Source organism: Camelus ferus, chromosome 19 (genome assembly GCF_009834535.1).
Source record: "Camelus ferus isolate YT-003-E chromosome 19, BCGSAC_Cfer_1.0, whole genome shotgun sequence".
Classification (NCBI taxonomy): Eukaryota; Metazoa; Chordata; class Mammalia; order Artiodactyla; family Camelidae; genus Camelus; species Camelus ferus.
The window spans coordinates 40,085,989-40,099,557 of NC_045714.1; the positions used below are offsets into that span (position 1 = coordinate 40,085,989).

General features: G+C 40.0%; 1 protein-coding gene across 4 annotated transcripts in view; it reads left to right on the plus strand.

Moving 5' to 3' along the window:
• RPRD1B (regulation of nuclear pre-mRNA domain containing 1B) overlaps positions 1-13,569 on the plus strand; it is a 77,445-nt gene that overhangs the window by 7,313 nt on the left and 56,563 nt on the right. For 3 of the 4 annotated variants that reach the window (XM_032462284.1, XM_032462286.1, XM_006188623.3), the window contains exons 3-5: positions 5,653-5,786; positions 9,998-10,110; positions 11,533-11,659. In XM_032462284.1, coding sequence (XP_032318175.1) covers positions 5,653-5,786; positions 9,998-10,110; positions 11,533-11,659 — 374 coding nt within the window. The remainder of the gene's footprint in view (positions 1-5,652; positions 5,787-9,997; positions 10,111-11,532; positions 11,660-13,569) is intronic. The other variant, XM_014562525.2, reaches the window with a different exon arrangement.

The window sequence follows — 13,569 nt, forward strand, 5'->3', positions numbered from 1 at the left end:
TGAGTGATACCAGGATTAAAAATTCCTTTTCTCCTTGATACCATCCTAAAACCTGCCTAGGAGGCATTGTAAAAATGTCTTAGCAAATTCTGTAGCACTGTGGAGAAAATAGACCTGGTCCTTTTAAATAAAAAAAGCCCTGTTACTTTTCTTTTTTGCGTTCTTCTAGTTCTTTTAAGGTCCTGTTTGGTTATTATATTCAAGGTCCCCATGTTTCTAAGCTCCCTCCCTACCCCCCCACCTCCATTATTAGAAAGTCCAGCCTCTCAACCTGGATCCTGATGCACCTTACCAACAGTAAGAAGTGTTCTCTGTACGGTTTTTTTGTGGCCAATTAATTAACAAAGATAGCGGGCCAGTTAATACTGACCAAAATTGATAAGAAATCTGTTTATGATAATTTCCTACCTCCTTCCTCCAAACCCCTGCCCTGTAGGGAAAAACCAACAAACCGCTCAAGTCAGAGAAAGCTGTCAAGCTCATAGGGTAGATTTAATTTGAGTATCAGGTTAAGTTAGCAGACTTTAAACTTATCTTCCACACAAATGCCTCATTTTTTCTCAGTTGGGAGATAGTTGTACACCTCATTTTTCCTTCAGAATATATTTGAGTGCCTTCTTTGTACAAAGTACTAATCCAGACACTAGGGGAGCAGTGGTGAACAAGGCAGGGAAGGACAGAATGAACAAGATACTTTCAGAGAGTCATATTAGGGACATAATAAAATAGAATGACACTGTGGAGTGATATCTCTTCTAGCGTGGTGAAGGAAGCCTCTCTAAGGAAATGACATTTGAGGTAATCATGCGAAGTAGGAACGGCTATTAAAAAGAACCTAAGGTAGAAATAATCTTGGCATATTAAGAGGGTCAGAATGAAGTCCATTATGGCTAGAACACAGTGAGCAAAGGGAAAGTGACATCCAGATGAGATCAGAGAGACAGGCAGGGGCCAGTCACATATGCCTTGTGAGCCTTGGGAGAGAGGATTTTGTTCTGATGGGATGTCAGTGAGTTTTAAGCAGGGGAATGATATATTTCAAATACCTTGTTAAAAGATTCTTCCAGCTTGGGGTGCAGAATTTGATTATAAAGGCCAAGGGAGGAGGGCCAGAGCCCTGAGTGTGGAGGGTATTGCTCTAGTATAGGCTGGAGATGACAATGGCCAGGACTCAGGAGCACGGAGAAGATAATAGCTTCTGTTTATTGAATGTTTACTTTATGGGTAATTTGTGTGTCCCTTCTCTCCACCCCCACTCCCCCATGTAAAACTGATAGAATTCGAAGAAGTTGAGTGGGAACTGGTAGTGAGGGAAAAGAGAAATCAAAGATTATTTCTGGGTTTTAGACATGAGTAAGAGAATGGCTGATAGTGCTGTTTACTGAAATGGAGATTGGGGGAATGATTTGGTAGAGGAAATCAAGTTTTGTCGTGGCTGTGTTAAGTTCAAGATGGCTAATAGATTTTTCAAGGGATGATGCCAGACAGGCAGATGGATGAAATAGTCTGAAGCTTAGTCGGAAATTAATTCCTCAAGACATGAATTTGAAATTATCACTATATACATATTTGTTTCCTGTTAGATCATGGGTCCCCAGGACCACTTCCACGTTCAGTGACTTGCTCGGAGGACTCACAGGTCTGTCTAGTTGTGTTCATGGCTATGATACAGGATACAAAACAAAATGAGCCAGGGGAAAAGTGCAAGGCATGAAGTCTAAAGGAGACCAGGCATAAGCTTCCAAGAGTCTTCTCACCGTGGAGTCACACAAGACATGCTTAATTCCTCCCACGTTGAATTGTGACAACACATGTGAAGTGTCTACCTGAGAAGCCCATTAGAGATTTAGTGTAGAGGTTTTATTGGGATTGGTCACAGGTACCCTTTGCCAAAATTCTAGACTCCCAGAAGGAAAGCCGGTGTTCAGCATAAATTGTATTTGTACAGACAGTCTAGGCACAGTACACCACCCCTATCAGTTAGGAAATGGTGGGAACACTCCTGAAATCCAGGTTCCCAGATGCCAGTCAAGGGCCAACCTTGTGAGCAGGTCTTTTCTCAGGGCAGCAGTCTCAGACCTGCTATGTTAACTCTTTTCTGACAATTGCAAAGGATGGTTTCTGCTCCAGCTTTACATTAAGATGCTCTTGGAAGTGCTAAGGATACTTAGAATTTCTGCCGTGAGTAGGCCTTCCATAGGCCTCCTGTGCATGGGATAAGACAGAAACACACAAATTACAGTGGGTGCACCAAGGCGGTGCCATTAGAACTGCAGAAGGAAAGGCCCCCAGGCTGGCTGGGCACGCCCTCAAGTGTCCCGCTGACGCTTCAGGCAGTGGTCCTATGTGTGTGTGATACACAGTTTTCACTTCTCAGATCGAGTTTTCAGTGATTGAATTTCATAATTAATTAGAATTAAGATACGTACTAAGTTATGTTCTACATAATAAGTTATGTATGTACTTATTTATCATCTTTCAGTTTATTCATTGAGAAGTGGCAAAGATTTTTTGGGGGTATTTTTTCTCTTAAAAGATTTCTCAATTTAGAATGGAGTTAGTGCAACTTGAAAAGGTATCTCCTTCTGTCATAAAATTACTGCTTTAGTTGTATCCAATTCCAGGTACTAAAGTGACTTCCACTTCATTGGAGCTCCTTATGGCAAAACCTCATCAGTAAAAAGATTTCTTGACTCTCGTGTCTGTATCTTTGGAACTTAACTGTCACAACCTTGATTTACTATAGTGCTATAAGAATTAGCCTATCATGGTTAATTACATTCACTAATTAAACTAGAACCCTCTTTTGGCTTTAGCCTTTAGTAGTGAAAACCTGTAGAAAAATGTCTTGGTTATAATGGGTTTGAGCATCAGTATCCACTGTTACAGTAATGTGGATGAGGCTGTTATCACAATCAGGCTTAATCGAGCCCCAGGTAGCCCCAGATAGCCCCAGAAATGGTGAATGGTGGGTGGGTGGGTGCTGTGTCTCTCCCATCCCTTTTAACTAAATCCTTTATAAGAATTTGTTGTCATGATTGATTTCTCTTTTAAGAGAATTTGCAGAGTTTTATGTTAAAAGTACCAACCAGTTGATTAAGTTCTGTGATTAGGTGTGATTTTGTTACAGTAGTTATAATGACTTATTTTTCTAAAGTGGTATGTTTGATCACATTAGAGCCTTCCCATTGCCTTCAGGATAAAGGCCACATGCTTAATATGGCATTCAGGGTCCTCTATCCTCTATAATCTATTTCCACTCTGTCGCTCCAGATTCTTCTCCTGTTTCCACACACTCCCCATATACTCTGGCCACCTTGTTCTGTTTGGGGGCCCCCATTCAAAGGAGAGGAGCTAGCATGAGCCCAGGCATGTGCACTGGTGGCAGCAAGTGCTGAGTAGGAAATACTTCCAGTAGAGCGTTTCTGGAATGTGGCACCTCAGGTAGGGTATGGAAAGGTGAAGGGCTGTGGGTCAAGCGCCAGAGGTCAGGACCTAGGCCTTGTTCTTTGTATTCCAAGCACAGTATTTCGTAAACCTCCGTGAATGAGCAGGTGAGTGCTTAGCTGATGTCTGACACGAATGACCTTGATGTAGTAAAATGATTGTTGAAAATTAACTAATTTGTTTGGCCTACTGAAACCTATCTAAAAATTTTCAAAAAGATTGCAATTAAATATTTGTTGTGCTTGTTCTAAGACATAGCAGTGGGGGAAAAAGACAAATCCCTGCTGCTTGTGGAAGTTAAATTCAAGTGGAAAGAGAGTATAAACAGCAGGGAAACCATAGAGCATATCAGAAGACAAATTGTTGGAGAAAAATTAAGTTGGAGTAGGGGGTGTAATTTTCAGTAGGGAAATTAGGGAAGGATGTGTGAATAACTATACATGTGATGAGGAGAGCAGAAGAGCCTGGCCTTGAGCTTTCCTGAGCCTTGAGCCATCTGGGGAAATGTGGTTCCAGACAGTGAATTTTAAGTGCAAAGGCCCTGAGGCAGGAGGGCCAGGGAGCTATTGAGGAGGGAAGGAGAGTGAGGGTAGGAGGTGAGGTCAGAGAAATAATGAGAACTGCTTTGTAGGCTTTATTAGGATTTTCATTCTAAGGGAGAACGAGAAGAACCCTTGGAAGTTTTGAGCAAAGGAGCAATGATCTGCCATGACACAGCAGTTAGAATTGTATTTTTAAAACTTGATAAATAAGGTTGTCGGAGGACAGGGAGAAAGCAGGGAGACTAGTAATGAGGCTGTGGCAGTCATCAGGCACGAGATGGTAGCGGCTTGGATCAGGCTGACAGCAGAGAAAGAGGTGAGAAGTAATTTGTTTCTAGGTGTATTTTGAAGGGGGAGTAAAGGTGTTTTTATCACAAATATCAAGCTCATATCTAAACTATCAGTGGAAATTTTTTTCCCTGTTTTTCCTCACCCTTATCTCTGACAAAAAAAAAGCTTTAGCAAAAGAATAATTAGTTTGTATATATCTGGATTTAGTACACTGACTCCAGTTTAGTGAAATTTGCCACTAATAATTCATAAGTAATATAATCTGACAGATAAGGCTGAAACCTCAGCTCACCTTCAGTGTTAACAGTAAGTTTTAGAAAAGAGCTGGCAGGGCTGGGAGTGGATGAAATTCCCATCTGAGTTGAATTTGGTGTGGTTTCTTCTTGAGAAACCTATTAAAGATCCTGACTTAGATACTAAGGTGTCAGGGTATCCCTTTGTTTAAAGTTGCTCTGTAAAATCACTGACATCCGGACAGCCCCACAAAACAGAACAATTCATAGTAACACAGTGGATGGTGAGGAAATTTGTTTCTTTTTGGAAAGTCTTTCCCCCACACTTCCACTTGCTGTCTGACGTTCTGTGGTAAGCAACTGGTTCACAATGAGTGCGAATTATAGTCACATCATTGGAAAATACTCTTGTTTTAAGAAAGTAATACGTCAGGGAAAAAACCATCTAGCTTCTTTCAGGTGTAAATTACAAAGGATTGTATCATGCTCGGTGTGTTCTAAGATTATCTACTAGACACCTTTGTTTGAACCTGGAACACAGACCTAGCCCAGAATTAAGATGATTATGAAGTAGTAAATTTAAAGTTGAGATCAGTCTTGGCATATATGTGTGTACAATTGTGTTTATGCATGTTAGAGGTGTTGGTATGTTAGCACCGATGAGTTATTGGGAATTTATTACCCATTTAAACATTTGGTTTTAATCATTCTTTCCCTATCTTTAAAAAGTTTTGGCCTGCTTCAATTTCTGGCAGTATGTCTGGCACTAGATTTCAATTAGTGCCTTCTAAAAAGCAAGCTGTCGCAATTAATATGATTGATTTTTTGATAATTCTCTGTAGGTAAAAATCAGCCTTTGGCTTTTTGCTCTGTTTGCCCCATTTTTCAAAGAGGTTAAAAGACACAGATTACTTCCTGTAACATAATCCCTCTCTGTTTCCTACACACCACAGGAAGAATGTAGTTTTTGGTCAAATTTTGGTTATCTATTAATTACAATATGTACCTTAATCTTCCTTCTGTTTTTAAATATGTAAACCATTTAGTCAGTTGTTGATTTTTTTTTTTAAAGTAAATCTGTCCTAATTAAAACCAAAAAATCTTAAGCTTATATATATCTTTTCGTCTTTTCTGGGCAGAGAGGCAGATGAAGGCTGTAAAAAACCTTTAGAAAGATTGCTGAACATCTGGCAAGAAAGAAGTGTGTATGGCGGCGAGTTCATACAGCAGCTGAAGCTGTCTATGGAGGACTCCAAGAGCCCTCCCCCCAAAGGTAGAAACATCACCACATGTTTACAGCTCTTGGTCTTTGCCTACTTTCGAATCAAATGTGAAAAGCTGCAGTGGGGGTTGCTGTGAACCACCAGCGATTATATGATTCTTCAGAGAGAGATGATCGTAAATGATGGTGAGAATTTATGTAGTGCTTGCAGCGTGTAAGCCTGGTTCTAGTATTCATGCTGTTCATCATCTCATACCCTACCTTTTGCTCTGTATTCTCCTTGGCTCTTTTCTGCCTTTTGGAGACTTTCCTTGCACAAGGGAAAGGAACAACAAAATTGTTTAGAGTTGTAGGGGACTGGGAAATACCGGGACTAAGATTTTTGTCCCAGCCCTGCCCCTAACTATTATAGGATCTTGGATAAGTCCTTTAGCCCTTATAGAACTTGGTTTCATTAAATATTGATGTGGTCTGGGGACATACTTTTGATGGTTGTCAGCTTGCTGACTGAAATTGATACTGGTCTTTACTAAACCCAGAATCTCCTCAGGTAGTGTGTACGTGTTATGTGTGTGAATTTTACCAAGTCCTTAAGAGCCGTTATTTTTTTTCTTTAAAGAGGAGTAAGATTGAATGTTACTTGGTTCCTTGGCTTCTGGTTAGTTGTGGTTTAATTCGAGTTGGCATGACATGTTTCTAAGCTACAGGTCTGATCTGGCTGCCCACATACTCATTGCCTGGAGGATCAAGTCCAGGTACTAACATAGTATTTAGGACCCTTTATAATGTGAACTAGTTTACTTTTCCAGATTCTTCTGCCATTTCCTCCCATGAACCATATTCTTTGGCCATACCCAACAATTTCCCCTTTGGATGCTCTGCTTTTACTCCATCCTCTGCATCTACTGTTACCTCTGCCTAAAACATCCTTCTGCCCCTTTCACTGTGCACTGAACTCATTCAAGAATGCTGCTCTCATTCTGACATCTTCACTAGCTTGTCTGGGCACATGTAGCCATTCCTTCTATGTTCCTCTGGTACTTGTACATGCCTCTGCTGCAGACTTTAACCATGATTAGCATACGTGATAATATTATTCATTCAGCAGCTCTTTATTATGTAGCTTTCATGGTCTCTTCCAGGTCTAAATTTATATGCATTTTAAGGTGAGGCAACTTTGCTGTGAAACTAGAGGTTAGAGGCTTTCTAAGAATGAATGACATGAGTGCTTTCAGGCTGCAGGTCGTTATTTTACTTGGAGTTGATAGAAAACAATTTGGGATCACTCTGGTGGTGGCTTCTGAGAAAAAAGGAAGATGTTTCCTACTTTTGATTCTAGCAGTGTTTGTATTGTGTCCTTTGGAGGAATTCTGCACAGTGTTGGGGAATTAGCCAGCATTCTTTTCTCTCTGACTTCAAGTTCATTGGTAAATAGTCCTTATTTTTTAAAAACACCTTTGGGTAAGTAGGAGAGCACTGAAAGATGATGTTTGAAGCCAAGTGCTGAATTTCAGTTCCTTAGGCATTTGCCAGACATGTGCTTTGAGTAAACAGATATGCTAGATGGCACATGAAAGACCAAGAGAGGAGTGAGGAACAGTTCCGCACTCGGAGCAGTTGGACAAATTGGGGGATTTGTGGCGGTGGTAGGTTGGAAAATAGCTCTGTTGTGTTTCTTATTTTTTTTGAGTGTCCAGACATTAACAACAATAGAGGCGGTATTCCTCTAATGTGCAGGATAATGCGGATATAAAGATAATTTCTCTTTCATTCGTCTGGAAAGATGAAAACACGTATTGAAAGTTTCTAGTGTGTGTAGATAGTCTCAGCTAACTCACTCTGTCTTCTGTCTTCTTTGTACCTGATATCAGAATATTTTATACAGTCCTTTCAAAATATTGATGAGTTTTCCAGAAGCTTATTTCCAAATTTAAATTGTCCTTTTATACTCCAGCCTTAATTTATGGATAATTCTCTGTTTTCAGACAACTTTATTACCTCTGGAATGAAAATTTTCCTGTGGAACTTAAACAGTTCTAACATTGGAGAATGTGTGAGCTTAGGGATTTTGTTTTAGAACTAGAGTTTGCTTGAGTTTATATACCTGTCTCCCCAGGTACAGGAGCCAGGTATTGTGTGAGGAAACAAAAAAGGGAGTAAAATTAAGACTTATTTAGCATTCTTTAATATAAATTAGAAACATCGTGAATTAAAGTTTTTATTTCTAACAAACTTATCAAGAGTAGTTTGAACAGTTTGTCTTCTTGGATAACTTATGACCTGGAGCAAGCATCTTTTCCATCTCTGGCATACTGCTCCCTAAGTTTGGATTAGCTTCCAACATTTTTCCTTTGTGCTTTTAGGGTAGCGCAGTATCTCTGAGAGTGCTGTTAATATGAAGTTTTGTCAGCTTCACTTCCTCGGGGACATTGTCATCCTTTTCATCACAACCACAACCTTTCTTCACGTCTTTCATTTCTGTTGATGGATTGGCCTTCACTACCGTCTTCTGGCTGTGAGTCCATAGTCTCTGGAAAGGCAGGGCAGCGCCAGCATCCCCGGTGCCAGCTGTTCTTCCACAGCTCCATTTATGTTCCATTTGGATTTCACTTCCAGCATTAGTTTTAAGTTCTTCGTGGCTCTCATTTTTTGTCAGTCATTTCCGTGTTTTGATTATTCGTTTTTATTAAATATCATGTGGGTTTTGTCACTAGCAGACAACACAGCCAAACACTTTGCTATCTGTGTGTGAACTGAATAACAGATGTGCAGTGACCAGTTACTGACCTTGAAAGAAGTGATGTGGTCGCTAATCACGATGCACTTCGATTATTTATGTAGTGATTTGTGGACTGAAGTTAGCAGGGAGGTTTGTTCTTTATGCAATTACTCAGCGTAAATATGCGGTGGTAACTGAAATTTGAACTCTGTTGTTGGGGGAATGATGTCATTTAACCAAACCGAGGTAATAAATCTGTGCATAGTAGAATAGGGCAAAGCCAGGACTGCCAGTAATGCAAATGTTGCTGTTTCTTTTCTTTAGAACAGACAAACAAAAAACAATTAAAGAGAAAATAAAACCCACGGTATTGACTTGGCTTTCACGTCAAACGTAGTGTGGTGAGTTAATGTGTAAGGTAGAGAACAGGAACTACATCCTTGGTTACAGAAGAAAACATTTAAGTAAGCAGGAGGAGTACATTATTCTGTTTATAACAGAGTTCTGAGGAAGGTGCATGGTGTCCCCTCATCTGACAGATGAGAGGGAAACTGTGTGGTGCTGTGGAAAGAGCACAGATTTTGAAGTCATACCTTAACATGGGTTACTTAGCCTCTCTGGGTCTTCATTTTCTCATCTGTAAAATGGAGCTACTGCTTCTTAGGATTGTTGGAAGGATGAAATGAAAAGAAACTATTGCAATGCTTGGCACATGTTAGGTGACCAATAGTTTCTTTAAAGTCTTTTAATACTTTCCAAACCTGAATTTGTCATTTAGATTTATGTCTCTCAGTTGTTTGGCATTTATTTTGTATTGTCCAATTTAATGCAAAAGGAATGATTTTGGAATTAACACATCTATCGTAACAATTTAAAAGCATGTGGTACAGATAATAAAAAATGTAACCTGTTAGCCTCAAAAGTGGTTAATTTAAAAATATTGACTTAAGTAATTTCTCTCGGTAGTATCAGTCACATTGTTCAGCAATGGTTATTTAAAATTTTAAAGTAAAACTAAGTGTTTTATTTTTAAAAGGATAGTTTAAAGGATATTTGCTTTATCAATTTTATTGATGGGTTTCTTGCTACTACTTATTTTCTGAAATTATCCTGAAAAGCGTTAAAATATCTCATTTTATACATAATATATCCTCTGCAGACCCTCTCACACACTGGCTTGCTTCATTATATTGGCTGATAAGGTCTCTTACCGTATTACCTTTTGTGTTAACTTTTTTTAAGATAATGAAGTTTTAAATGAAATATGCTGGTTTGGTAAGTTACACTTAAAAATTTTTTTTTTCAGTAGTGTTTTTCCAATGAGTCAATCAGAGATGACATACCAAGGCGATTTTGACTCTTTTCAGTCATGTAGGGAGTGACCACCAATTGAAAATAGCTGGTGTAAAGGTTAATGTTAAGCCGTTTCTGGAAATGTACACCCCTTTGCCGGTTTTTACATGTGACCCATTGTACATAGCATTTGACTCTCACCTATACAGGCTATGGTGACCCAAGTTTGTCACTTTTTTCTTTCCTCTAGCAACAGAGGAGAAGAAATCTCTGAAGCGAACTTTTCAACAAATACAAGAGGAGGAGGATGACGACTACCCTGGAAGCTACTCTCCCCAAGATCCTTCCGCAGGACCCCTCTTGGTATGTTTTGACCCCCAGAGTGACTTTCATGACCTTTAGTTGAAGATTCTGGCCACAAGGTGGCGCCGATGACCAATAGTATGGACTCACCAGAGGGTCGCTCATGGTACTGGGTGCAAGATCCACCTGGTGGAGCTTGCTAGTCAGCAGGCTTGGTTTTGTCTTTGCATGTCCCGACTCTGGGATAAATTCGTGTTTTACAGAGTACTTGGCTTTGGCTTTTTTTCACTCTAGAAGTTGAAAATGTTCTTTAAAAATACACTTTTGTAAAGAAGTAAATAATGTTACAAAGACATTCAGAAGTCCTCTACTATGGCTTATATCCAATACATGCTTGTTTCTGATAAGTAAACAACGTATTAGCTTCTAAGGACAGTCTGTAACAATAGCAAATTTGCTACAGTATAACCTATTTAAATATTAAAACAGGGAGCTAGCATTTACTAAGTTTTTAGACATATGTTTGCATTGTTTGACCCTTTATGTTAAGTTAGCTCATGAACTCTGTGTGGTTGGTTCATTTTAGCTGTTTGTTTTTTTATTTATTTCTTCATTTACAGTCAAAGCAAGGCTCGAGACACATTAAGTAACTTGTCCAATGTCTTAATTACATCTGTGTCTGACTGACCTCAGAGCCCCATGCTCTTTTCACTGAGTTGGACTCCCTCTCATTTTGCCTAAAATAGCTTTACTTTATTGCGCATGGGTGTGTTTAAGGCCTGTATAAATAGGAAGCATATCTGATTTGTGTTATGTTAAAATGTTGAGTTAGAATGAAAGCAGTGCTAGACCGTGTATCTTTGCATTTAAAAACACAAGAGAACAGCCTGAATTATCAACATTTTCATGCAAGAATATGTATTCTTGGTTTGCTCTTCTTGATTTTCTTCCCTCTTTGTAATTAATGAGTTTGACACATTTCATTTTGGGAGTGGCTGCGAGAATTGAAAATGTCATCTTTGTGACATTCGTTTTGTAGAGCAAATCCAAGGAAGAACCGAAGTAGGTGGTGTCATTTCGTTTAGTCTGTAAACAATTGCCTAGCGTCTGGTATGTGTATCTTTATTTTATACTGGAGGCCATTCTATACTAGAAATCATGCATCCTTTGAAACTAAGCAATATGAACCAGACTCCATTGTCTTAAGTCACCAGAAACATGCTCTTAAAAAAATTTTCTTTCAATAGTTATTTAAATTTCATTTTTGTTCTTCTGTGGGCATAGAAAAATTAACTATGTACGTTCTTTTAAAATCTGTATCATTGACTTCAGTATATGCTCTAGGGCTAAGACCAATGATTTTTTTTAAATCTCGGGAAAGATCATTTTTAGAATTTACTTCCATCTCATTTAACTCCAACTAATTTTCTTTAAATCCCATAGGTCTTAATGAATAGTGTTGTTTGTGTTTTTACTGTGCAGACTGAGGAACTAATCAAAGCTTTGCAGGACCTGGAAAATGCTGCATCAGGGGATGCTACTGTTCGACAGAAAATTGCTTCTTTACCCCAAGAAGTGCAAGATGTTTCTCTTTTGGAAAAAATAACAGGTGAGAAGGTAGAGTTTGGGTGAAAGATGAGGGAAGAGGGACCTATCTCTAATGCATCAAACACCAGGACATGCTTATGTCTGCAGGTCCAGACTTTCCACGTAGTGTTGGGTTCTCTGTCATCTTGAAATTTGCAAACATAACTCACATACTGAACAATGAAGCTGCTGGAATAGTCCGAGCTTGAATAGTGGCTCTAGGAACTAGTGTAGAAATGCTAGCATGCCACGACCTGTGGGACTCAGTACAAATAAGGTTTGTTGAAAACTGCCAGTTGTGTGTGAGGGGGACCGGGGTTGGGGGACTGGGGAGGCATTTAAACTCATGACCCTCTTATAAAAAGATTATGATTCAGTGCTGTGACTTACACACCACACACTGACACACCTCACAGATGATGGTGTCTTCAGTGCCGGGAACTCCAGGTTTGTGCTGTCAGTCGTGTGATTTGCCCTCTTGATGACCAAACCCAATTAAACAGGGAGGGGCGGTCGGCTCTGTCCCTGCTTTATGCGTGGGCAGTGGAAGGAGTAAAGTGTGAACTTGCATAGAGCGCGCTGTGCTGGGTGCTGCTTCCAGCCCCGGCACGGAGCCTGTGTTCTTTCCATTAGAAAAGCTCAGATTTCTCATTCCATTCTCTTCCGAGGGCCCCTGCTTCCTCCTCCAGTCCCTTGACTTGGCTGCTTCACTAGCTTCCTCCATTTCCGTTTAAAGGAAATCAAGTTTGTCCGTTAAATAGTTCCTTCATTCAACTGATAGTTGAGATGCACTGTGTAGTATCTGCTCTCGGTACCCCACCCACATCCCCTCACCCACATCCTCTCTCAGGTTAGATGCCCAATAGAAAAAGAAAACAGAGGTGTTGTGGGGGTGGAGAGTGACTGAGGGAGATGTGTTATAAAGGTGCGCAAGGCCGGTCTTCCTGATGAGATGGTCTTTGACCAGGGGCCCCCGAAAATTAGGAAGCAAGCTGTGAGGAGCCGTGAGGGAGGGCAGTGTCTCCAGGCAGAGGGAGCAGTACAGGGAAAGACCTTCAGGCAGGGGTAGGCTTAGTTGGAGAACACAACACAGAGGCCTTATGTAAATCGTACAGGAAGCATTTTGGCTCACTCTCTCTACTACCCTCCCCCAGCAGTTAAATCCACTGGATTTATCAGCCTATTGATCTCACAGTCCATTGATCCTCCCACCTTTTCCCAGCCTGTACTCTCCTTACGGCCTTGTCTTCTTTACTCAGCTTAGGGTCTTTATGATCAATCACTCTCTCACATACACCCTCCGTCCCTTTTACTCCCCTTCCCCTTCACTGTAGTCTCCTGGCAAAAACCCATCTTTTCTCCAGGTTAACTCCAATGTTGTTGTTCTTATAAGAACCAGCCTCATTTATTCTTACTGTCAGAAGTCTTAATTTTCAAAATTGGAAGCAAATTAATATAAAACTAGCAGTGTAAGTGATTTCATTTATCTGTTTTCACTCAGCCTAAAGGACTTATAGAGCTGTTAAAAATTATTTGTTTATTTTGATTTTTAGTTACAGTGAAATACACCTAACAGTTTACCATCTGAACCATTTTTAAGTGTGCCATTCGGAAGTAACGGGTATATTCACATTGTACAGCTGATTTCCAGAACTCTTTTCATCTTGCAACACTGAAGCTTTATACTATTAAATAACAAAAACTCATTTCCCCCACTTCCCACCTCCTGGCAGCCACCATTCTTAAATCCAGCCTTTTAATCTATTTTTTTCCTGGATCTGCACAGCTGAACGTGCTGGGAAAAACAAACAACAAACAGTGGCTGACTTTTCTTCCTATTTCTGTGGATGAACATGCTGTTTCCTTGACCAGCCTCTCTGTCTGTTAGACCTTTGCCTCCTGACCTGCTGGACGATGCTGCTCTAGCAGGTC